At 47.7% G+C, this 25,944-nt stretch overlaps 1 protein-coding gene across 4 annotated transcripts in view; it reads left to right on the top strand.

Moving 5' to 3' along the window:
* Positions 1-24,821, top strand: part of LOC149330276 (uncharacterized) — a 35,462-nt gene extending 10,641 nt beyond the window's left edge. For 3 of the 4 annotated variants that reach the window (XM_089560877.1, XM_089560875.1, XM_089560874.1), the window contains 6 exons: positions 10,838-11,009; positions 11,746-11,952; positions 13,442-13,740; positions 14,873-15,076; positions 15,989-16,190; positions 22,939-24,821. In XM_089560877.1, coding sequence (XP_089417003.1) covers positions 10,838-11,009; positions 11,746-11,952; positions 13,442-13,740; positions 14,873-15,076; positions 15,989-16,190; positions 22,939-23,200 — 1,346 coding nt within the window. In that variant the 3' untranslated portion in view covers positions 23,201-24,821. The remainder of the gene's footprint in view (positions 1-10,837; positions 11,010-11,745; positions 11,953-13,441; positions 13,741-14,872; positions 15,077-15,988; positions 16,191-22,938) is intronic. The other variant, XM_089560876.1, reaches the window with a different exon arrangement.
* Positions 24,822-25,944: the final 1,123 nt, after the last annotated feature.

Here is a 25,944-nt window from a genome sequence, read left to right as displayed (position 1 = left end):
TGCGCCCACGGGACGTCGCAGTTCTCCAGCTCCGCCTCCCAACATTCTGTTCCAAGTGCCCGCAGATCTGGTTCGCTCAAGTGGAAGCCATCTTCCATCTGCACCACGTCACCTCGGAGGCATCTCGGTTTCATCATTTACTCTCCAATCTGCCTCCTGAGGTGGCTCTAGAGGTAGCGGACATCATCGCTGCACCCTTGGGCGATACCCCGTACCAACGACTAAAGCAGGGTATTCTGGACCGCACCACGGCGTCAGAGTGTGCGCCTCCAGCAGCTGCTCACCTACGAAGAGCTTGGAGCCCGTCGCCCCTCTCAGCTGCTCAACAGCATGCGGCAGCTCCTGGGCGAAAACAATGCAGACTCGAACGGCGCACTGTTGCGGTAGCTCTTCCTGCAACGCTTGCCGCAGTCCACCCGCCTCGTCTTGGCTGCTGCGGGCGACTTGACCCTTGACCGCCTCGCCCAGCTCGCTGATCGAGTCCACGACGCGACTTCTCCTTGCGCCGCCGCCCTCTTTTCTCTACCGGAGACCTCCGTCATTTCACGGTTAGAGGCCCGGATCGATCAGCTGGCCGCTTCTATCGATGCCCTTCGGACGTCCTCTCATGCCCCGCACGATTTATCCTCAACACCTCGCCGCCGTTCGTCTTCGCCGAGTGGTCCGCAATCGTCCTGTCCTCGCCGTCCGCGTCTCTGCTGGTATCACCGAGCTTTCCAGCACAACGCTCGCCACTGCACTCCATCATGCAACTGGTCGGGAAACGCGCAGCGAGATCACTGACGGCGGCGTGTGACCTCGCTCTTCAACCTGGCCGCCTTTTCGTCGTCATGGATCGCATTTCTGGACTGCGCTTCCTCGTCGACACTGGTGCCGAAGTCAGCGTACTGCCGTCCTCCCAGGCAGACCGTGCTTCCAAGACACATGGACCTACTCTTCGTGCGGCCAACTCAACCTCCATCGCAACGTATGGTCTCCGATCCCTCACTCTGGACATTGGCCTGCGGCGCACGTTTCGATGGGTCTTCATCGTCGCCGATGTAAATCAACCCGTCCTCGGTTCCGACTTCCTGACGCATTTTGATCTGGACGTCAGCATGCGTCACCATCGTCTCATCCACAGCAAGACGCGCCTTTCCATCACTGGCGTTATATCAGCTGTCTCTTCCACTGGCATCCGAACTCTGCTTCCGTCATGCCCATACGCTCAAGTCCTCGCAGACTTTCCCGAGGTCACGAAGCCTTGTGATCTACATCAGCCACCCAAGCACGGTATCACCCACCACATTGTCACGCGTGGTCCACCTGTCGCAGCTCGCCCGCGCCGCCTCTTCGGTGAGCGTTTGGCTATTGCAAAACGGGAATTCGACCACATGCTCCAGTTGGGTATTATTCGCCCTTCGTCCAGTAGTTGGGCCTCACCACTCCATCTGGTGCCCAAGAAAGATCCGGGTGACTGGCGTCCGTGCGGCGACTACCGGGCTCTCAACGCTCACACGGTCCACGACAGCTATCCCCTTCCACACATCCAAGACTTCACTGGACATCTGGATGGCTGCAAGATCTTTAGTAAAGTGGACCTTGTCAAGGCGTACCACCAAATCCCTGTTGAGCCGGCCGATATTCCGAAGACGGCCATCACTACACCCTTCGGACTGTTTGAGTACGTGCGCATGCCTTTTGGGCTACGCAACGCAGCTCAAACTTTCCAAAGATTCATTGCTGAAGTGACGCGTGGTCTCCCGGCGGTATTCGCCTACATCGATGACATCCTCGTCGCGAGTCGTACTCCACAGGACCACGAGCGTCACCTCCGGGAACTCTTTCAACGCCTCCAAGAGTTTGGCTTGGTCGTTAATGCCCAGAAATGTGTCTTCGGCTCTTCTGAGCTCGAGTTCTTGGGCCACCACATCTCGGCGCTGGGAATTCGTCCATTGCCTTCTCACGTCCAGGCCGTTAAGGACTTCCCAGCACCAACTACCCTACGCAAGCTCCGTGAGTTCCTGGGCCTAGTGAATTTTTCACGGCGCTTTATCCCACACTGCGCCGAGCTTCTTCACCCCTTGACTGACCTTCTCCGCACCACGAAGTCCTCATCCTCTGCGATTTCCTGGTCTCCCGACGCTCAGGCCGCTTTCACGGCTGCTAAACAAGCCCTCGCCGATTCAGTCGTCCTCATCCACCCTAGGACTTCCGCGCCCACTCGCATCATGGTGGATGCTTCCAGCGTGGCCATTGGCGCGGTTCTCCAGCAGAAGATTGACTCCGAGTGGCACCCACTGGGTTTCTTCTCTCGGAAGCTCCAGCCTGCTGAGACCCGCTACAGCGTATTTGGCCGTGAGCTGCTTGCTATCTACTCCACCATCCAGCACTATCGCCACTTCTTGGAGGGCCAGCCTTTTTACGTTCTCACGGACCATAAGCCTCTGGTGTATGTGTTCCGTACGAACTCTTCGAAGTACGTCGCCCGTGAACTTCGTCAGCTGGCCTACATATCGGAGTTCACAACCGATATTCGACATATCAAAGGCACCGACAACGAGGCAGCTGATGCACTTTCACGCATTTCCACCATCGGCGTGTCTCCACCTGCTGTGGACTGGCCGTCCCTGGCGCGGGCACAGCTTGAAGACCCTGAGCTGCACGCCCTGCGTGACCACCCCCGAGCACTCCGTCTGCAGCTCGTGCCTCATCCGTTTGTGCCCGGATCACTCTGGTGCGACATATCATCGGCTCTACCGCAACCGTTCATCCCGGAGGCCTTTCGTCGGGCCATTTTCCATTCCCTTCACGACATCTGCCATCCTAGCATTCGGGCCACGCAGCGCCTCGTTACCCAGCGGTACGTCTGGCCGAACATTAACACTGACGTTTGCCAGTGGGCCCGCTCGTGCCTTGCTTGCCAGTCCACCAAAGTGACACGCCATACCAAGACTCCCCCTCAGTCTTTCCTGCCGCCTGGATCACGCTTTGACCATATTCATCTCGACCTGGTTGGACCGCTTCCCCACTCTCAGGGCTACAAGTATATTCTGACGATGGTCGACCGCTTCACCCGTTGGCCCGAAGCCGTGCCCATTCCGGACATTACTGCGGAAACAGTTGCCAGAGCCTTCGTTTCGACGTGGGTTTCCCGCTTCGGCTGCCCCGGCATTGTTACCACGGATCGCGGCCGCCAGTTCGAATGCGCCCTCTTCACTTCGCTCACCCGGCTGCTCGGCACTAAACACTGCCGCACAACATCATACCATCCCTGTGCCAACGGCATGGTCGAGCGGCTCCATCGCCAGCTCAAGGCTGCCCTTACTGCGCGCCTGGATCGCGAGCACTGGGTAGACCACCTCCCTATGGTGCTCCTAGGCCGACGCGCCGTCCTGCGTCGTGACCTTGGCTGTTCGGCGGCCGAACTCGTCTTCGGTACCTCCCTGCGGCTTCCCGGAGACTTGTTCGTACCTTCGGCTCCATCGTCCCAACCCCTGCAATACCTTCACCGCCTACAGGACTGTCTCCAGCACCTGCGCCCAGTGCCGCCTCGCTCAACTGCCCATCAAGTCTTTGTGCACCCGGACCTTGCTTCCTCGACGCACGTTTTTCTCAGGCGAGACGCTGTAAAGGCGCCTCTTACCCCCTCATACGACGGCCCGTACCGCGTCCTCAGCAGGACGACAAAGTCAGCGACAATCCTGCTCGGTGGTCGTGAAGAGGTCGTCTCCCTCGATCGACTCAAGCCGGCGTACCTCGAGACACCTCCCCAGGAGCTTCCCTCAGATGTTGCTGCCCCACCTGCAGACCTGCTTGCCTAAGTGGCTACTCCATCTCTGCTTCGTCGGCGCGTCCATTTCGCCGTTCCGTCTAGGCGGGGGGCCCTATAGCGCCCGGCGACGCTATAAAGCGCAGGCGCTGAGATCGGCGGTACCAGCGCGCGCTAAAAGAAAATAAAGATGGACAGCGCGTGCTGGGGGCGCACGCCCGGCACGGGCAGTCCGGAACTGCCACGCTGGTCGTCTCTCTCTGGTGCTCCGCTGCGACCCCGCAAATCCTCAACAAAGTCATCACAAGCTGTCAACCTGGTTGTGAGCAACATAGTTGCTAAACGAGAATCTAGATAGAGAATAGAAGCCATAAATGAGAAAAAAAAAAGATGTAATACATGCAACTGTTAGCAACTTAGCAATATAGCAGATGCCGGCTAATGGGCGAGCAGTCCGAATGTGACGGTGATGGACAGAAAATTACAGACTGAGAAAATGCGCACAGAATTTAGTTATATTGATTTTAATGGCGCAAAAGCAACTGTGGCTATGACGTGCCATGAGGCTATGATGTGAGGCTACGTTGCATAGAGGTTGCAGCAGAAGCTGCAACATATGCGAAATTACACTCTTAAGGTGACTTCAGTGTCCCCATAGCTTTTTGTTTCAATTATTTGTTTGGGTCTTCCGTTAGGTTGTTCACCAGACAGCTTTGCGTCGTTCTTCCCATAAACACACTAGCACTGTTTCAAGCCGCGCCCGGCACCAGGCTCTACACAGAAAAGCGGCGGAAACCGGGAACATAACTGCTGAACTGAGTTGCAGTGCGTAATCAGAAAACAGAAAGGTAGAAAAGAAAGTTTGGTTTATACTGGTTTACCATCCCAAAGCGACTCATGCTATGAGGGACGCCGTAGTGAAGGGCTCCGGAAATTTCAACCACCTGGGGTTCTTTGACATGCACTGACATCGCACAGTACACGGGCCTCTAGAATTTTGCCTCCATCAAGATTCAGCCGCCGCCGCCGGGATCGAACCCGCGTCTTTCGGGTCGGCAGCCGAGCGCCGTAACCACTGAGCCACCGGGGCGGGTGAAAATTCAATGCTAGACGAATCGCAATATCAAAGTAGATCAGAAACACATCACAATATCTATATAGAATAGGCTTGGTGCCGAACAGGAAGCTTCGAGAACTGCGACATTATTCGTATTTGGCCCGCGTTATCTTTTATATAAAATGTACGTAAAATATTATAATTCAAACGTTTAAATACAGAAGTAGAAAAATGAAGAAAACAGAACTAAAGTAAAACAGGTACGGGAAAAAGAATGTTTGCGGCCCGCATAGCTCAAGCGCGCCCCCAATGAGCAAGATGGAGTGTTTACAGGTGCCTCGTTGAGAGATTGTGGATAATGGCTGGAGCTTAGGGAAAGGAAGTTGCTGGGAAAAGAAACAGCTGGAGTCTGAGTAATTTGAGGTCTCGGCACAAGTTCTTAAGGGCAACCTCCCGCGTACTCTGCACTTGCATCTTATCCAGGTCTTATGAGGAATGAAATTTCCGAATCGCTTCCCTTCAGCATTAATGTCTCCCTCGAGGGGCATCCGTGTCACGGGCGAACGGGCCACACTTGTGAATGAAATATGATTCATTTGCTCCCTGTAACATTTTAATGAAAAAAGGACAGAATCAGGGTTAATTCGTGTCGCCAGTCTTTACGGTGACGTGAATTAACTACTTTTCACTCATAATATGCTCTAACATGCCCAGCTTGCGAATGAAATACGATTCTCTCTTTCCCCCTGTAGTACCGTTTTAGGGAAGCCGAACGGAAGAAGGGTCACGGGAATGAACCCTTCTTCAGTGCGACTTATGGAAGTGCAAAATGGACAGAATCCTTGTCCAGCTTTCCGGGGCAAAAATTTTGAAAATTGGAAAATTTTAAGACATTGTTGTGAAAATACTGAAGGTAATGGTTCATTATTTTGATCTGTAGCAAAATGTTTCTTTTACAGTGTTTCCATCGATCGCACGGAACAGTTGACTGCTTTACAAAACTAATGGGGAACGCTATCGACAATAGCAAAAACATTAATAAGAAAAACAAATACGAGACTGCCGCCTGGTGAACCGCGGGTATAATTATTGTGATAGTGAAATCTTACATTATTTGAAAAAATTTCGTTCATAAACGGTTTCTAGCTCAAAAATGCTTCAGTCCAGAATTGCTGTGTATGATGATGTCTCAAGAACAAAGGTAGCCTGAAAGCTGACAAGAGGAAAGTAGGGATACACAGAAATTAGATGTAATGAGCAAAGAGACAAATAGAGCAATGTCATTACCAATACTGACAAGATAGTTACCGGTTTCGAGGTTTCCTACCCTGACCTATACAGTAGTCGTAGCAACCAGGACAACAATGACAGAGGGAGCGGCGCAAAGGAACCCGACACTCAATCGGCAACCAAAGACGAAGTAAAGAAAGCCTTAGAAGCAATGCAAAGGAGAAAAAGCAGATGGTGCGGATCAGGTAACTGCAGGTCTATTGAAGGATGATGGGAAGGTTGGGCTACAAAATCGGGACACTAATTATACGCAGTGTCTCATGATCTCGAGCTTACTGTTCTTCGAAGATTGCGAACATTGTCTCAATCTATAAGGGGGCGTCAAAGACTTAAAAATTACACACCGATTTGCTTAGTGTCCGTTGCGTACAAGGTTTTTTGCTCATTTATTCTCTAATAGATTGATGGTTTGGTTGGTTTATGGGGTTTAACGTCCCAAAGCGACTAAGGCTATGAGAGACGCCGTAGAGAAGGGCGCCGGAAATTTCGACCACATGGGATTCTTTAACGTGCACTGACATCGCACAGTACACGGACCTCTAGAATTTCTCCCCCAAAGAAATACAAACACCGCGGCCGGGATCGAACCCGCGTCTTTCGGGTTAGCAGCCGAGCCCCATAACCACTGAGCCACCGCGGCGGTCTGTAATAGATTGAGGACAGTCTCAGACATTAATAAATTAAAGGACAACGCTGGATTTCGTAAAGTTTACTCGACAATAGCGCATGTTCACATCAATGTGATGATACAGAAAAGGGCAAATTGTAACACCATCCCCTCATATATCGTTCATAAATTACGAGTAAGCATTTGACTGAGTCGCAACCTGTAATGCATGCATTCCGGAACCAAGGTGCAGGAAAGCCGTAGGTAAAAATGCTGAATATATATATATATATATATATATATATACATATATGCTACACAGCCACCATAGCCCACCACACTGTACTTTAAATAGTCAAAATTTGTGATGCCCTTCACTACGGCGTCCTCATGGCCTCAGACACTTTGGGACGATAACACCCATAAACAAAACCAAACCTAAGGAAAGTAATACAATCTAAATAAAGGAGGTTGTTAGGCACGGAGTGCTATTAACCGCTTGTTTACGGGAGTATTCACTCAGTTTGACTACGAACAGCTGTGGACAAGAGCTAACGATGAATACCGCAGTAATATGCAATTCGCTGATAACACTGGTTAATTTGGCTTTTAGGGGGTTTAACTTCCCAAACTGATTCAGGCTATGAAGGAGGCCGTAACAGAGGGCTCCGTATAATTTCGGCTACCTTGGGTTATTTAACTTGTACTGACATCACACAGTACACGGGCCTCTAACATTCCCCCTTTATCGAATTGTGACCGCCACGGCCGGAACCGAACCCGCGTCTTTCGGGTCAGCAGCCGAGCACAACAACCACTGAGCCAACATGAGGGCTGCTATTGACATTGACGCGCAAAATAACTCAACGGGTGCGTTGCAAATCTTGATCAATGACTTAGACATGCGAAGCAGAACCGTAGGCACAAAATCAATATTCAGAGCACTAAAGTAATGTTCAACAGTCTCGGAACGGAACAGCAGTTTGCAATTGGTAGCCAGGCGCTGGAAGTGGTAAAGGAATTCAAACACTTAAGGGAGGTAGTGATCACAGAACCGGACCACGTGACTGAAATAACTAGAAGAATGGGGTGGAGTGCATATGGCAGGTTCTCTCAGATCATGAATGGTAGTTTACCAATACCCCTCAAGAGAAAAGTACACAGCACCTGTGTCCAACCGGCACTCACATATGGGGCAGAACAGTGCAGGCTAACGAAGCGGGTTCGACTTAAATTGAGGGCAACGCAGTGAGCTGTGAAAAAGAAAATGATAGGTGTAACGTTAAGAGATCGGAAGAAGGCTGAGTGGGTGAGGAAACAAACTCGGGTTAACGACATCTCAGTTCAAATCAAGGAGTTGAAATGGGCTTGGGCAGGGTATGTAAGGCGGAAGCAAGATAACCGATCGTCGTTAACGGTAACGGACTAAATTCCAAGGGAAGGCAAGCTTTCCGGGGGGCGGCAGAGAGTCAGCCGGCGGACGAGACTATGAAGTTCGCAGAGATAAGGTCGCCGCAGCGGACACTGGAGAGGATTAATTGGATAGATATGAAAGAGGCCTTTCTGTAGCAGGGGGTGTGATTATGCTGATACTTAAGTGCAAGTGCATTCATGCACAGTGAAAGAAAGCACGACATATAAAGTATAATATATATACAAGAATGTTGTTTCCGCAGTCGGTAAGCCTCGGAAATTGTTGCAAAATTCATCAGCGGGACAGATAGGTGAAAAGCTGTGCCCTCACTGAGCACGGCTAAATTGTCTTAAACCATAGCTTTTCAACATTCAATTTGGATATTATGCAAGTACAGGTTTTGTTTGATGCGTATTTCGATGGATGACAATTTTTCCGGCTTACTTTCAGAACGAAAGCTGCATTTTTATGCGGGTAACAAGAGAATTTTGGCCAAATCTTTCGGAATCAGAATAATTGGTCATTTATATATGAAATGGATGTGTGCATCATATCATTAGGAAGGAGGTCCGCAAGTAAGGGACTGTATTGTGGTCTCCTAAATAAATATATAAAATGAAACATGTGGCAGCTGTCTGGAGATGAAATGAATTCATGGTTTGGTTTGGTTTATGGGGTTTAACGTCCCAAAGCGACTAAGGCTATGAGAGACGCCGTAGTGGAGGGCTCCGTAAATTTCGACCACCTGGGGTTCTTTAACGTGCACTGACATCGCACAGTACACGGGCCTCTAGAATTTCTCCTCCAAAGAAATTCTAGTATACACAGAGTATGTACTATAATGCAGACACACAGAAGCACTGTAAAAGCTATTAAAAAGAAGAACAGAAATAATGTACCGTTACACATAACCAGTAAAATTGATACTGAAATAAAATTCAAATAGGTGTCCCTCAGATAGAAAGCTGTATATATTACAAGGGGGAAAAAGGGGAAAATAAAAATGAACAAATCACTCTTACCAAGCAAAACCGAAGTTCACTTATACCTGCAAGCTCATGAAGGACAGAAGTTGGCAGTGCTGGTTTTCATTCCAAATCTCTGCATGAGGGTCTATGTTAAAGGGACTATGAAACAAATTAATTGAGATTATGTAAAGATAGGCAATCTATCACTCGTCACTCCAGCGCAAGAATTTTTGAGCTAGCATCAATAACAACGAAGTTATAGGCGATTAAAAATCACCCTCCTCCTCTCCCCCCTCAACTCGTACGCGCGGGGCACCATAAAAAAATAAAAATAAAGAAAACAGCTCCGGGACTGGGCTCCGCCCATGAAAACGTCATTCGCTGACGTTCGGTTTACAACTTCCGGTTGTCGCACTCCCGAGGAGCAGCGTGCGTCGGCAGCGTCTCTCCGGTCTTGGCGCTTTCTTGGATTGCGGCGCGCGTCGGGTTTCTTAAACTTTCTTTGCTAGTTGGCAGAATGGACCCGAACCTGTTCCCGGCTCACACAATGTTTTTTTTTTTTTTTTTTGTGCGCTGGTTCGGCCGTCACACCGATGCTGCCAAGTCTTGGCGTGAAACACCGTGCATATACTGAGCCTAGCTGTCGAATGATGTTGGACACCCGGCTGCGGGATCGCAAAATCGCGCCGCCCGACTTAGAACACAAGGAACATACGGTATTACGGTTGTAAAACGGACGGGAGAGTGAAAGAAGGTCGGGACCGAGTCTGCATGTCGAAGCAGCAGCCGAATGTGAACCGCAGCAGTACGTAGCCGTCAGGCCAAGGCCCTTCGCGACAGCTAACGCTTTGAATTCGTCCTGTGCCCTAAATGCGGCACCTTTTTTTTAAATTCTCGTAGATAACATTGTCTTCCATCGCAGATCATATCGTGTAAACGTTCATACCGATCGCTGTAAGCTGGAAACTCACGTTCCCGGCGGGAAGAAACAGTGTCGGCAGCGGCTTCGGTCGAAGCTTCAGGTGCTTGACATTCATGCCTGACTGTCGAACGAGCGCTGGGTTATAGTAGTAAGCGTCAGGTGCGAAGTGTCGACCGCAAACGCGGAGTCTTCGGCGGGCGTGCGACGCTGGCAGTCCGATGCGCTCCATCCAGGCTGCTCGCTCACGCACGTCTCAAGGAATAACATGCCTGAGTTCAACACCTGAGTTCGCCAGTCACTGGGTTTGCAGCCGACGACACAGCAAGGCGTATTCATCTTGGGCGGTCGAAAAAGGCACTGCGAGTGGCTCCCGAACTCGCGACAGAAAGAGGCGGCAGAGGTAAATTAAAACCATATGCGCGAAGGCAATGCCCTCGCTCGCGCTTGCCCGAGGGGGTCGCGCGGCAGCTCGAGCAGACGATTTTCACCGCTACCGGAAGTGTGCCCGTGACGTCGAAGCTGCCGCGGCTCTAGCGAATGACAGCGTGTGGTGGCCTGCCGACGTCATGGGACTAGTGACGTCTGTTTTCCCGATTTTGGTTTCAGAATTGCTCCCTACGAAGACACCAAGCGACCGCGAATTTTAAAAAACACGATTTTTAAAAATTCATAATAAATTGCCGGCTCAGTTCCGAAGACTCATACTTGGTGTCAATGCTTCTGAGCATCACTTCTAACATTTGCAAGCGGCTTTTAATTCTTTTCATGGTCCCTTTAATGCAATGGAACCTTTACCGTTCATCTATTTGGATGCTTATCTTCTTGCAGGGTGGAGCTCCATCCTCATCGTTCCGCTGTTTGCAGCTCTGGCCGTATTCAACGCCGGAATGCTCAACGCCTGCTGCAAAATGATGGAAGAGCGCCGAAAAGAATACCGCAGGTTCCATTGGTACACGCATTACTTGGACATCGCGTCCAACGCGCTTGGTCCGGGTGTAGGGTGGGTATTTCATCCTGAGCGGATATTTCAGCAACTGTCTGAACTGTTGCAGCGCAAGTTCGAGGTCGCTGATGCTGTAATAGCTGACGGCTGCAGTTATGCGATTACAACAATAGCAAAGGACAATCAGCCACAATCAATCAATCAATCAATCAATCAATCAATCAATCAATCAATCAATCAATGAAATAATTTTTTAAATCCTATATCAATAATTCTATCAAACAGTAAGTCTAATGTGTTCCATTAAAGCAACAAGAAACACCGGCAGCCTTGCCTCAGTCAGTAATTCAAATTAGTAATCCGGTTCCTCACACGGACCTTTTCAAAGCAGGGTAAAACATTCTTGGGAATTACTGGGAGAGATAACTCCAGGTAACCGTTCGCAGTGAATGTAGCCCCGGTACTGTTACTTCTTTCGAGATGAAGAGCCTGGGATCCTTACAAAAATGGTCTATAGACTTCTTATAGAGTCTATTGCCTTTCTATAGATATTTTTGTCTATGCATCGTCTATAGATTCTCTATAGTCAAAAGCCTACTAAAAGTATTTGGCCATAAATCTATAGATTGTCTATAGACTGTCTATATTATTTAAATTGCTTATATACTGTCCTCTAGGATTAGTCTATAGAGAGCCTATAGACTTTATAGACAGAAGTCAATGGACAGTCTATGGACAGACTGGCTAAAAATTTTTGTCTGGGGAGTCACCGGTATTCCTCTTTCCAACGCAGGAAAATTGTAGGAGCAGTACGCCTCCTATCCGTGGTGGGGCTCCAAGCAGTGGTGATCGTGATTGCATCAGAGGCCGTCACGGATTTCATGATGGCGGTTTTACCCATCCCATGGATGCGCGGCTTGATGTACTGCGCCTACGTTGTCGTCTTCGGTACGCTCGGTGCAGCCATTAATGGGCCCTGCAGCAGCATCGAGAGATACTGGTGAGTCCCACGACTGAACGGAAGGAGGTCGCCGCTTGACAGCATCTATTGGACACAGTAATCATGCTGTAGTAGTAGTACTTACATCAAAACTGTATGCTCATATCAGATCTGTGTCATCCTGGAAAGCAGCCCGTAGCGGTTGTGAAGTGACGTAGACACACATGGATGGATGGGTAGATGTCAGGAGCGTCACACATCGATGGATGGGTAGAGTGCAGGCGGCCGCGCTGCTTGTCCTCGTTTCCAAGGGAAGCGCCTCCGAGAAGAGCTGTCAGTTGTCTTCCCTTTCATTCTTCCATTTCAGCCTCGTCTCCTGATTGATTCCTCCGAGTGACGCTTGGGGCGTTGTTTCTGAAAGCAAGGCTGAATGTATCTTAGGGCTTTTTAAGCCTTAAACCTTACTCAGGCTTTGGTTCTGTTGTGGCGGCGGCACCTTTGCGCCACCGACTTTGCCATCAGCGGAAGACGATGACGAAGAGAGAAGAGTCGTGTGGCATAGAGCCCAGCTTGCGGTATTCCTATGCTCTGTACAAAAAACCTCTTTATGCGTCCGGCAACACCTGTGGCACAGGTCCTGTTCACACCTGTTCTTTGCCCTACGTTAGTTGCTGGAGGACGGGACACGTATAAAAATATTCTCTGTTGTTTCGGTATCTTGCACGCAGCAACAGCAAATATCATATATGTCATCAACTTGTTGCCGGTTGCATTTCGTCCTCGTAAACGCATTCCTAGCCTCGAAAACTAAAGTGTTTCCCTTACTGGTATCCTAGGTGTCAAATCGCTTCATCTCTCCAGCGAAACTTTTTTGAGTGTTTCACTTTCCGTTTTGATATATTCTCTCCATCTCTTGCCAATTGCATTAGTTCTACCCTACGCATTATCGATGTTATAATGGCCTTACTTCCTAGACAGTTCTGCCGACAAAGCCTCGCCAACATTTAATTTTCTTCACCGTTCTACGAACCGGGCCTTGCTTTTCACCCCGCCTTCTTGAAACGCTGGTCCCGCACATCTTGAATTACTTTATTAGCCTTATTATAATGCGAGTCGAAATCCTTCCCGAAACCACAGGCGGCACCTGTAGAAAAGAGCACAAACTAATGGCATGCCCACAAGCGTAGCATGGGGCACTTATAAAAGCTCTGTTCCCTTGGTTGCAGGTGAACAGGTGTGGCCATACCACCTCTCCTGGTGCTCCTGTCACTCCTGCTAATCAAATGATGACATGCCCAGAAATGACGCTGTCTATAAGTCATGCAAACAGCTTTAGCCGCTTCACTGAAGCTGCAACCCTTTTCAATGGCATGCTCACAGGGGATGCTCACATGAGACAGGCTAAATGTTTTGGTCCCTTCGTTGCAAGAGCAGAGTTGTCATCTTGTCCCTGCTGATGTGCATGCTGATGTTGTTCTTGCTCGCTAACTAGTGGAATGCCCCAGAACGAAGTATGGAACATGAAAATGCTCTGATCTCTTCGTTACAGGTGCAGCGCCGTGGCATTACCTCTGCCGCTGGTGCTCCTGTCACTCCTGCTTGCTGGCATCGCCGACAGGTTCGAGTTGGTGCCGGAGCCGATTCAAATGCCGCTGGGTTTGAACCTGAGTGGCGTATTTCGTTCGGTGCGTCCAGGGAGAATATTGGATGAGCCGTCGGCCGAGACCTTCTTCGTCGGGCTGGGTGTCGTTGCGTTCAACTACGCCAGTGTTGCCGGCTTCACGCACATACGGCGGGACATGCTGACGCCGGCAAGCTTCAAACGTGCGGCCTCCTACAGCGTCACGGGTGAGCCCTATAGCTGCTGGCCACTGTACGAGGGCGGACGTTTTGGGCTAACTTGTGTAACTTCTGCAATAGCCTTCGCTAGTTTAATAATGTTATAGCAATAAAAGCCTCATCGGGACACATATGTCCGTCATTAGACTTCGTCCGTTGGTCGGAACGAAGTGACGTCATCGGTATTGATAATTTCTATTGGCTGGAAGGTGACGTCACTTGCGGTGCAGGCGCCAATAAGCTCTAATGCTGTCGCATTGCGAGTACATAAGATAATTGCTTGTTCAGGTTACTTTTTTTTTCACTTTTTAACACATCATAAAAGTTGCCGTCAGACCAAAATTCCGCCGAAGTCAGAAACGAAATTCGCTGATTGGTCGGGAGAGCTCACGTGACCTTATGGCGTCATCATAACCTACCCACCGTGGAAGGTGGCGACTGACCACCGGAGTGTACCTGCCCACTGTGACAGGCGACAATTATTTACGATTGGCCGAAAGAGGTCACGTGACCGTGTGACGTCATCACAACTTGCCCACCCAGTTGTGAGCAACCTCGATAGAGGATCGATCGCAATAAAACATCAGAAATAAACGTGATATATGCGAACGTTGCCACCGTCACAGTACAGTGACCGAATATGGCGGACAATTGAAAAGAAAGGGACGACACACACACACAAAAGTAGCAACAGAAGCTGCGACAAATTCTACAAATAATGCTGTCGCATTTCATGCTTAACCTGACTTAACCGTCCCCATACTTTTAGCAGTCTTCAAGTGTCTTCTGTACGCCCTGTTTTCGTGCGCTTGCCATGATGTTGAAGCCGTCCGGGGTGGAGTCTCACTTATGCCTTCCCTCTATCCATTTAGTTTCTTTTCCGTTTTCAGAGAATGTAGGCGTAGGCAGTTAGCCCGTTCTTTTTCCTCTTTTGTATATGTTTTTGGTCTCCACCAATGTTGCTAAGCCAAATACTATCGCGCTGGATGTCAGTAAAACACCCAGTGATCATTTTCGAGGGTGCTGTTTGTTCAGTTATTAAAGCGCTCTCACCCTCTAACCTCAGCATGGCGAGTCTTAAGATGATTTTCGTACCTTACGGAGCTGCCTCGATTACCACTTTTCTTTGTTGCTTGCCAAGGATTCACGGTTGCCTGCCTGCTTGTGGGAGCAATGGGCTACGCCGCATTTGGATCTCGCCTGAACGGGAACGTCGTGCTCTCCTTCAGCTCGCCGAAGACGCGTCTGGCAGCCGACTTTTTCGTCTCCATATGCTACCTGCCCACGACGAACCTCATCTCGCAGATTCTCGAAGAGCGGGAGAGCTTCGAAGACTACGGAAAGAGTAAGTACTGAGTAGCCCCAACCTCTGAGTAGACGGGCTTTTGGAAAAGTGTCCACGTTTGTCAAGCGTCTTAAAAATGCTTCGGGTCCGGTTTAAAGCAACATGTTCAAAGTCTGAACATTCGGTAGCCCCTACAGGAGTAAAAAGATGAGAAAAAAAAAACGAACTGATTCAAGGTAACAACCAACGGACGTTTAGAGCAACCGAAGGCATTCCAGTAGAAATAAAATATAATGGTGGAGGCTCAAAGCCATTGAAGAGATGAGATTAGGAAATTTGCTATCGTAGACTGGCCGCTGTTAACGAATGACAGAACTCAATAAATCTGAGTAGGAGGGGCCTTTGTATTCGCCTTTGAGTGTGTGCGTGTGTGCGCGTGCGCGTGTGCGTGTGTTTGTGTGCGTGTGTGCGTGCGTGTTTGTGCGCGTGCGTGTGCGTGGATATGTTCGTGTGTGTGTGCGTGCGTTCGTGCATGTGTGTGTGTGTGTGTGAGCTTGCTGTTGTGTGTTTAAAACTTACTGGACTGCTGATAACGTAAGTAAAAGCTTCAACTACGCTTCTTTGAGAAGCATTTATTATTTCGAGATTTCGACCAGAAGGTGGCCTTTCTTAGGACTGGCGAAGGCTAGCTTAAGGTCGAAACGTCGACATGATAAATGTTTCTCAAAGTGAAGCACAACCAGACTTTTCTGCTGTTTTTAGTATTTTTCTGCTGTCCGCAGTTCTATAGTACTTTCCCGCAGTAACTACACAAAATTCTGTTGTTACTACAAAAATTGTTACTGTTAAGTTTTTGGTCAAAAGAATTACAGAAAATCTATTGTGACGACAGAAACTTTTCAGTTGTTTTTAGACTGGGCTATCACGATACAAGCCGAGTCTAACGCGCCACATATGTGGTGCTTCTTCCAGGGACCGTGTGGAAGCGGGCTAAGATTGCGTCACCGCTGATGGCGTGTGCCTGCCTGCTAGCCCTGGCCGTGCCTCACGCGGGGCTACTGATGGCGCTCGTCGGTTCCCTCCTCCTATGTCCCGTGGCCTTCGTGCTGCCTCCCGTCTTCTACGCCGGCCTCTGCAGGGGCTCCCCGCAGTGGCCCGAGAGGTATCGCAAGTGGTACCTCTCTTTTTGTGCTCCTATCTTAGTCGCTGGTGGCCGTTCTTTCTTTTTTGTTCTCCGAGAACTTTATAACGGACTCTTTTCTCGACAAAAGTCATGAATTTCTTAGTATGTTGGAATCGAAGAACTTCTTGCCGATGAAAATGTTCTGAATGTTACTTAGCTGCCTCGTGAAGGGCTAAAGAGTGTAGTGTTTCAACGAAGTTGAACCGAGTATACATGCGAAAGCATGAGTTTAACGAGGTTGGCTCATGGTTTTGCTTTGCTGGGTCGTCGACACGTCTGGCAGCGATATTGCGCGCCGTAAGGGAAGGGAAGGGAGGAAGGAGGGATCTCTAACGTGCACTGACATCACACAGCACACGGGCGCCTCTTGCGTTTCGCCTCCATCTAAATGCGGCCGCCGCGGTCGGGCAGGTGGTCGAAATTATTCCGGAGACCTCCACTACGGCACGTCTTTCTCTATTTCTTCTTTCACTCCTACCTTCCTCCCTTCCCTTACGGCGCGGTGTCCGCCGAGGTATGTGAGACAGATACTGTCCCATTTCCTTTCCTCAAAAACCAATTTAACAATTTACCAATTTTTTACGATATTATTAATTTGAAAGCCTTTAATGGCTCATGCTGCCGGTGTCCGTCCGTGCGCTGGGATCGTGCCAACTGTGGCCTCTCCTCCGCGCAGCGGCGCAGCCTCCTCCCCTCCTTAGCAGCCGGCGCGCCGGTGGGGGGCGCAGCTGTGCATAGCAACCGTGACGTCACACAGTAGCGGTAGTACGAGCGCGCACACGTCGGTGGTTGCAGCTGCACCGCCGCTCCTTCGCCAGACGTCTCGCTGCAGTCAAATGAGTGAGACGCATGGCTCTGAAGAGGCCCACTGATTCCGCGCCAGCGGTTCGGGAAAGCGGCAGTGGGTTGACCACAAGGCTTTCGCCAAGCACACTTTAGTATTTCCAGTGTCTTCGGAAATTTTCTCGATAGTAGTATTAGTTGATGAAGACGACGATGTGCAAGGCACAGCGCGAAAGTGTGTTGCGCTTTAACATTAGGTGCGATCGGTTGCGGCGATAGCATATTCCTTATTGCATGGAAGAACTTCCGTAAAAAGGGGGAAAACTCCAATCAAACTGGTTCGCGTCTCAAACTACCGGGCTGCTTAATAGGAGCCCGCCATAGCCCTAACTCAACACTGCATCCCCATCAAAACATCAAAATTCAGGGAGGCACACACATGCATTTAGGCACGGCAGCCAGCATAGGGCTTTCGAGCAGTGGCCAGCGCAGCTGATCAGTTCGCGCCGCCACGGGCTCGAATCCCAGTCGCGGCAGTATTTATTTATTTATACTTCGGCCAAGGTAACTCCCCAATGTCAAGCTTCACAAAAACTCGGCGAGCCGGATAGACCTCGTGAAGTGTTGGTTTTGTGCTAAAATTTGGGCGTTTTTATTTGTCGTGAAACAAGGGGAACAAAAAATATGGCGAAGCTTTAGTTACCTCGTTTCTGGAAGCCAGAATCCCTGTGAATAATGTGATGTCACCGATCGCTATTTCACAAAAGGAATCGCCTATTCATCTTTGCCGTGTTTTCCTTTTTTTTTCTTTTTTGAATGTGACCCAGCTACTGCAGTAGAACTGTCGGTCGATGCTGGAATTCTTACGTATACAGATGTACTTGCGCTCATTGTTCCACGCATAACATCATTGAATTCATACTAAATAAAATTAGGCATTCCTTCTCGTTCTGCCTAAATTGTGTGACCGGTGAAATGAGGACCTTCTAACAGTGCGCTTCTGCATCCTGTAAGCCAATTTTCTATTGTGAGAATGGGCTCAATTAAAAAAAGATTGAGCCAGCAAAAAGAAGGACCCTGCCAGCCAAATACTAATCCTAGAAAATGATAGTAGAGCCTAATTTTCGGAATACGCATATTAGAGTGCTGACCAGTAAACGCTTCCCGCCGAAAGAAACTGGACATTTTATGTTATTTTTTATTTATTCACACTATCCTCTGAATAAGAGAATGCGTTATCGAGCGGGCGGGCTTGCTGATATCAAGAAACAAAAACAGATACAAAGTAAGCGCACTTCAATGCAACTAGAATAAGTGTCAGCTCTGCAGATACAATAACGAAGGCAGGACGACCCAGGCACATAACGATAAGAGAATCAAATACAGAAACAATACTCCGTGTGGGAGGAAAGTTCACGGCGTAGATATATAGGAATGAGTATCCACTTTGTGATAAAGGAATTTTATAAAGAGCGTCGGCCAGTTCTGATAGTGATAATGGCAGGCGATTCCCGTCACTGCATGCTTTTAGGGAGATACGTAGGCTGAATACGAGACTTCTGAGAAACACTTTATCGACCGCAAGATATGGCCTCTATAGGAACGACGTGTGTATCCGAAAATTGCACATAAAGGCTAGCCTCTTAGTGAAGCCTACCAGACCCATCCCTGCTGAGTAAACGGCCCTATTCTATGAAATCGCACCGCTTCCGGTGTGTTATTGGCGCTTCCTTTGTGGAGAGCACGAAGAGCGGGGCTCAAGGTCTGTCGTGCTCGCAATTACGAGAACACTTCTTTTGGCTACGACGTTATCTCGGCTGCCTTTCATAGAACCTAGAGACACAATTATTGCTACTTTCGTGAATTTTCGATACCACAGGAGAGCGGCCTCCTTGCATATCGCGACCGGCGCAGCATGCAGCCTTGCAGCATGCAGTAGACTGGAATGGCCTGCCTGCCGATGCCGCACTCCACACCAGCCCCGTCCATTTTAAACAAGCCATTGAAAATGTTCTGTTTTAAACCCCATGTCATTCATTTCAGATTCATTTTTTTTTACTGTTTCCCCTCATGTAATACCCCTATTCAGGGGCATTTGAGGTGTACAATAAATAATAAACATGTCCAAGATGGCGGACAGTGCGACGAATCTAAAGTGTGAAAATTGCGAGGACACTTAGGCAACTAAAATGTTGAGAGGCGAAAGCCGAGGACACTATGCCGTGACGACTTCCGGTGTATGTAACGTCACATCGTCCCCGTGGCTATATCGATACCCAAATTATACATCTTTCGGGGGTCTTAACTGCTAATTACTCTTAATTACACATTTTTCCATTTAATTTGACACAAATCCGAAGTTTTTCAGACCATTTTGTGAAAATTTCTACTATGCTGTGACGACTTCCTGTGGATGTGACGTCACATTGTTCTCGTAGCTATATCGACGTCCGCGATATTTCGATGCAATTTCGACATCATTGCCTATAATTAATTAACTAATTATTCTACAGACGTCAAACTTGGCTTCTAGGTTCATTTTTTCCTCCTCTACGCGTATCTAAAGCAACCATTGGTTTTCTTCTCTTTCTTTAGTTTCCGAGTTACACGCGTGTGACGTGGTTTGTTAACGGACGACAGTATCAGCCATTAATGGCTTTCTCTTTAATGAGCTTGTGTAGTCACGAATGATTACAGTCGCGTGGTGTGTCAGGTAGGTTTTAGAAACAGATCATCATCATCATCATCATCAGCCTGACTACGCCCACTGCAGGGCAAAGGCCTCTCCCATGTCTCTCCAATTAACCCTGTCTTTCGCCAGCCGCGGCCACCATATTCCCGCAAACTTCTTAATCTCATCCGCCCACCTACTTTTCTGCCGCCCCCTACTACGTTTGCCTTCTCTTGGAATCCACTCCGTTACCCTTAAGGACCAGCGGTTATCATGCCTTCGCATTACATGCCCTGCCCAAGCCCACTTCTTTCTCTTGATTTCAACTAGGATATCATTAACGCGCGTTTGTTCCCTCACCCACTCCGCCCTCTTCTGATCTCTTAACCTTACACCTATCATTTTCCTTTCCATAGCTCGCTGCGTTGTCCCTAACTTAAGCTGAACCCTCTTTGTTAGCCTCCACGTTTCTGCCCCATTGGTGAGTACCGGTAAGATACACCTGTTGTATACTTTTCTCTTGAGGGATATTGGTAAACTGCCATTCATGATCTGAGATAACCTGCCATATGCGCTCCACCCCATTCTTATTCTTCTAGTTATTTCCCTCTAATGATCCGGATCTGCGGTCATTACCTGCCCTAAGTAGACATATTCTCTTACTACTTCCAGCACCTCGCTACCAATTGCGAACTGCTGCTCCCTTGCTAGGTTGTTGAACATTACTTTGGTTTTCTGCATGTTAATTCTTAGCCCCACCGTTCTGCTCTGCCTGTCTAACTGATTGATCATGCTTTGCAGTTCATGTCCTGAGTGACTTAGCAAGGCAATGTCATCAGCGAATCGCGAATTACTTAGGTATTCTCCATTAACTCTTATTCCCAGCTGTTCCCATTTCAGGCCCCGGAATACCTCCTGTAAACAGGCAGTGAATAGCATAGGCGAGATCGTGTCTCCCTGCCTGACACCTTTCCTTATTGGAATTTTATTGCTGACTTTATGTAGAACTATAGTAGCTGTGCAATCGTTATAAATATCTTCCAATATTTTCACATAACCCTCCTCTACACCCTGATTCCGCAATGCCTGCATGACTGCTGAGGTTTCTACTGATTCGAATGCTTTCTCGTAATCAATGAACGCTATATATAGGGGCTGGTTATATTCTGCGCATTTCTCTATCACCTGATTGATTGCGTGAATATGGTCCATTGTGGAGTATCCTTTACGAAAACCTGCCTGGTCCTTTGGTTGAAGTCTAAGGTTGTCCTAACCCTATTAGCGATTACCTTAGTAAATGCCCTGTAGGCAACAGACAGTAAGCTGATCGGTCTGTAATTCTTCAAGAAACAGGTAACCGGTCCAATTCCGGCTTGAAAATGCCATATAAAAGTGAATGCAGTGATTTGTTTCAGACTGATGACGCCTTTTTGCTGCATTTTATGCTCTCTGAGAGTGATGTCGTTTGGGCCGAGAAATTCACTTTCGCGTTTCAGGGGGAGCGAATTAAACAGAAGATCATACTCCAGCACACCTTGCATAGTAGTGTGGTACGAGGCATTTTCATTTCACCAGCCTTGCGTTCTCACCAAAATCAGCACGGATTCCAAAGTGCGAGAGAGCACGTATCGACAAATTATTGCATTTGTTTAAAACTATATGAGTGGCATCGCTGCCTGTGTGGTATAAATCAGGTCGACTGATATGTCACCGTTTCAACTCAACTCAGCTTCAGTCCCCGATTCGACTCAACGGGACGAACGAAGCGGCTGAACATTTCAGATCACATTAACTATGACTGAACCTGATTGAGCTTAGGCCTGCTTTTTTGTTCTTTTTTTTTTTCATTCGATGAAACCAGTTAAAACTGGACCGACGTTGAAAAGATAAAGTACAACAATTAAGGAGACAACGGGAGAGAAGTGCGTCTTCTGCTCTTCGTAATAATTTTCGTTCACGTGGTTCCAACTCGCTTAGATCTCGTTTATATAACCGCAGCGGTGGCCTAGTCGATTGAGCATCCACCTCGCATGCAGGAGGTGCGGCGTTCGATCCCCAGTGCCGCCGGGTACCCACCACGGTGATACAATAGGGACAAGCTTTCTCCTGGTCTGGTGCTCTTTGACCCCACCTTGAGTATAAGGAAAAAACCTCGTTCCATGGCTCTCGTTGCCCACAAATGCCCCTGACATATAAAAATTCATCACCATCATCATCAGATCCCCAACCCCCCCCCCTCCCCCTCTCCCCAACGAAAAAACACAATAAACGCTTCGAGATAGTTCACGTAAGTGTTTGTTTCTGCCGAGAAAGTTTTCACCGCTTTCGAGCAGCGTATATGGTACTTTATCTGGACGCTGTCGTCCAGTGTTTGGCTCGTTGTGACCCCAACTATACCCCTTCCACCTTGTGCGTAAGTGCAAAAACAAAAACGGGCGAACAATTTTTTTTTTGTTTCACAGTTTTTAGTCACAGACCTGAAGGCTTCTGGACCCCTGACAGTGAAGGAAGCTAGGAGAAATGCAACGAAAATATTCAGGAGTTGATTAAATATGTCTTGATGACTTCCGCTTCAGGATATCTTGAAGAGGGCAAATACAGGCTGATTGACACATGTTTCACGAATTGGAAAAAAAAACAGCGCAACGGAAGACGACACAAGAGAAGGACAAACACCAGCGCTGGCGTTTGTCCTTCTCTTGTGTCGGCTTCCATTGCGCTGTTTTTCCAATTTTATTTTATTTATTTATTTATTTATTTATTTATTTCATTTTATTTACGAATACCGCAGACTCCTTCTGGAGTCCAAGCAGGAGTGGGAAGCACACATGAATGATACCAAAAATACAAAACGAAGTCAAAGAAAAAAGTCGCATTCATACTTTTCACAGAGGCAATGAATTCCATTTCATCAGGAGAATCAATAACATTCTGAGGCAGCCTATTCCAGTCGGACACAGTCTTAGGGAAATAGGAATATTTAAATGACGCATGAAGCATACTCCAAAATCGGTCTAACCAAGGATTTGTATGCAATGAGCTTCACCTGTGTTGGGGCTGTCGCCAATTTTCTTCGAATCCCCATAAAGCCTAACGTGCGGTACAACATACGTTATCAATATATTTGTTCCAGGTTAAAGTTGGTGTTATTGTGACTCCTAGATGTTTTGAGGATATCTACTATGGGGGTGGTCTTACGTCTGGCAAGTTAGACGATCAGCCATGAAATTTACGGACGAAACAGTCTTGTGACTTTATATCGCCGCACTTTGTCTTACATCGCAGGCCACTCAGCAGGAACCTGAAGATGGCCATGGCGATCGCCTTGGTCATCGGCATCGTGGTGCATATTGGAGGAACCGTGACGGCCATCATGGAAATAGTGAAGCACTTCGAACTGGACCGGCAGTCCTGCCTCAGGGGCTTCTGCTACGAGAAGCAGTTCGAGTTGACGCCGCCGCAAACCTACATGCGGTTACTGAGTCACATCATCTCCGGTGAAGAACATGGACGCGACATCGGAAAGTGCTCCTACACGGATACTTGAATGGTTGCTCTCAGAGAATGATTCTACGCACGAGAGTGTTGCTTATGCGCGGAGGGCAAGTGGTTCAGCACTGTGGTCTAAATGCGTCGTTCGATGGGTCTTCAATCGACATCCGACGCTGTAGTTGAGCCGTTCGGGCGTTCTGTTAGTGTGCTGGCAAGGTCCCGGGTTCGATACTTGGCGACAGCAGATACGTCTACGTTTGAGCCGATCATAAAGAGTGGTAGACGGTTGAAATGAGTCCTGAACCTTCGACCATTACAAAGTTAATCATATTGACCAGAGTACGACTCCCTAGAACATGAAACACATTTTTTAAGTTATTTCTCTGCAGTGGTTTCGACCACACGGTGTAAAGGATACAATTAGCAGGAAGCGAACCCAGTGCCTCAGCATCAAAGCTATGGTATATTTATGACTAGGCCACTATGTCAGGTGTGCACGAAACGAGATATCAAGTACGGCGTTAGCCAGCAGATTGCCATGAAAGTATTAATTTTAAACACTCAGGAATGGCATACATTTATTAACCAATATCTTCTTTTGACGTAGAATCCTTGGAGTAGCTGCATGTTTAAGCTCAGTGACTATTGTGAAAAGTGTTTAAAGAATATAACGAACATGCCCCTTATTCCTTATCAAGCAGAAAAAAAAAACAGCTATCATCAGGCTAGGTGCCGGAGTGTTTTGTAAAAGCGGTCGAAAAATACGAGCACGAGTTATTTTCAGCTCTTTATTTCAAGGTAGCCCTCTTGTCAGAAACTTACTACAGTCCCTTTTGAAACAAGGACTATGTAGAATATTAATACGAAGGTCATCGTAAGTATATATCTATTGATGCGAATCACATTCAGTTAGAACGGTTCTGACTTGCCACCTGTGCTTTAATTCTTTCTGCAACCGCCGAGGGTTTCGACTGAAGTGGTGTCATCATAGATGTAATGAAGTTCCAGGGAGCGAGTTACTTGCGCCGATGCCTCACTGTACTAGGCCCTGTATAGTTCTCGAATCAGCGCTTACTAGAACAACCAACACAGCTTAGTATATTCCCTATCGCGGTTTAGAAAATACATTCATTGCAGGTTACTTGGATTTGCTTCTTAGTGCAATGCTGACGGTATTTGCTGACCTTCACTGCCTTTGAGTATTACATATCAGTTCATTTAAGTTATAGCTCGGTACAGAAGCAGCAATATCAAGGAAAGAGCAAAAAAAAAAAAAACTAAAAACGTCGCGGGCTCAAGTACTTGGGCTCACTTATCAATTTCCTCCGTTCACTATTTCATCGCTATAATTTCCGTGCTTTCTCTCTCTCCGTTCTTTCCACTCTTTCCCTAATTCCGTCCTATTTTTTTTTTTTAACGACGTCGGAAATCCCTCTGCTCGCATTGTATTTTTGTTTCCGGGCATGTTCTACCATGAAACACTGTGTGCCCAGTTTTGAACCCATGCATTCGCAAAGTTCTTTTGATGTTCTCCGCTTAAACCATTTCAGAGTGCTTTATCGTTTGGTGTCCAGCCCTCAGTTCCGCATTATTCAGGATCACCTGAAATCACAAAAGTTGCCAGCGTCGTGCCTGACATTTTCGATTTCCATTAAAGGTCACGTCGTTTGTGTCCAGTTTTGTCTCATTTCTTTTATTTGTTCATTTCACAGCTTCCGGTTTTCTAATACAAGTCGTGTGCTCAACAAGTTTCACGATTAACTTTTTTTGTGTGCTGTGTGTCTTTCTTGCAGTCTCCAAATTAAGAATTCATTAGTCAGCGCTGTGCCCGAAGGCCCACGTCGTCGATACACTGAAATTTCATTTCGCGAAGAAATGAGTCCATTATTCAATCAACGACATTTGCCGTCAGCGGAATTTTTTCATTTTTTTTTTGCACATTCGCCTTTCCTGGCATTTGGCTCTCAGCCTTCCCATATCGACGCTAGGTGATAGGAATGAAGTATATATTACCGAGTGCACACAGTGTAAGTGGAAAAATCGAAACTCCCAAAAATATTCAAGGATTTTTCGTAAAACTTGAGTTAGTCATGAAAAGCGCTACTTGTCTATGAAAATCGCTGGCGCTGTATCGGAACCAGAGCGCATTAATAAGTTACTATCTCCTCTTGTGATTTCTAATTCTAAGGCTAATAAAGGCTCATTTCCAGGGCGAAAAAAACGGTGACGCAGTTTCCTTTTTCGGAAGCCATCAGAGCATAACGGTTTCGTCTTTCTTGCTTGCAGTGGATGTTCGATCTTTATTTGGAATCAGAAATTGGGTTTTAACAAGGTTGCATAATGATATGATAATAGAAGGCTGCTGAGCTCCAGATCAACCTTTGAAACTAGCGAGATGAGAGTGTTTGCGATTAGGCAAGGAATTTACATAAATAGCTACGTTTTCGCACACCAAATTTCAAATTTCAAATTTATTTTAGCATCAACAATGATGTTACAGAACTCGTGATGCAACGGGGTGCTAGCAAAAAGCCTGTAACGGCTTGACAAAGGCTAGCACCCCGTTCACAAAGCAATACAGCAGGGGACAAAAAGTGATAGCGATATAAAGAAAAGCAATATATATATGGCGACGGCTTTACATAATCATAAAAACATGTTAAGTGATAGGGCTAACATTGCGGGTTCATAATTGTAAGTGTTAATGTCTTGGAGGTGACTTGGAGGTGTTATCAGAAGAGTTAAGAGCATGTGGTAGTGTGTACATCAGCATTTGGCGGCCATAGTTAGTACGGGTGT

Source organism: Amblyomma mixtum, chromosome 9 (genome assembly GCF_055824585.1).
Source record: "Amblyomma mixtum isolate Tamu chromosome 9, ASM5582458v1, whole genome shotgun sequence".
Lineage (NCBI taxonomy): Eukaryota > Metazoa > Arthropoda > Arachnida > Ixodida > Ixodidae > Amblyomma > Amblyomma mixtum.
Note: the sequence above shows the minus strand (reverse complement) of the source record. Positions and strands in the feature narration are given on the sequence as shown.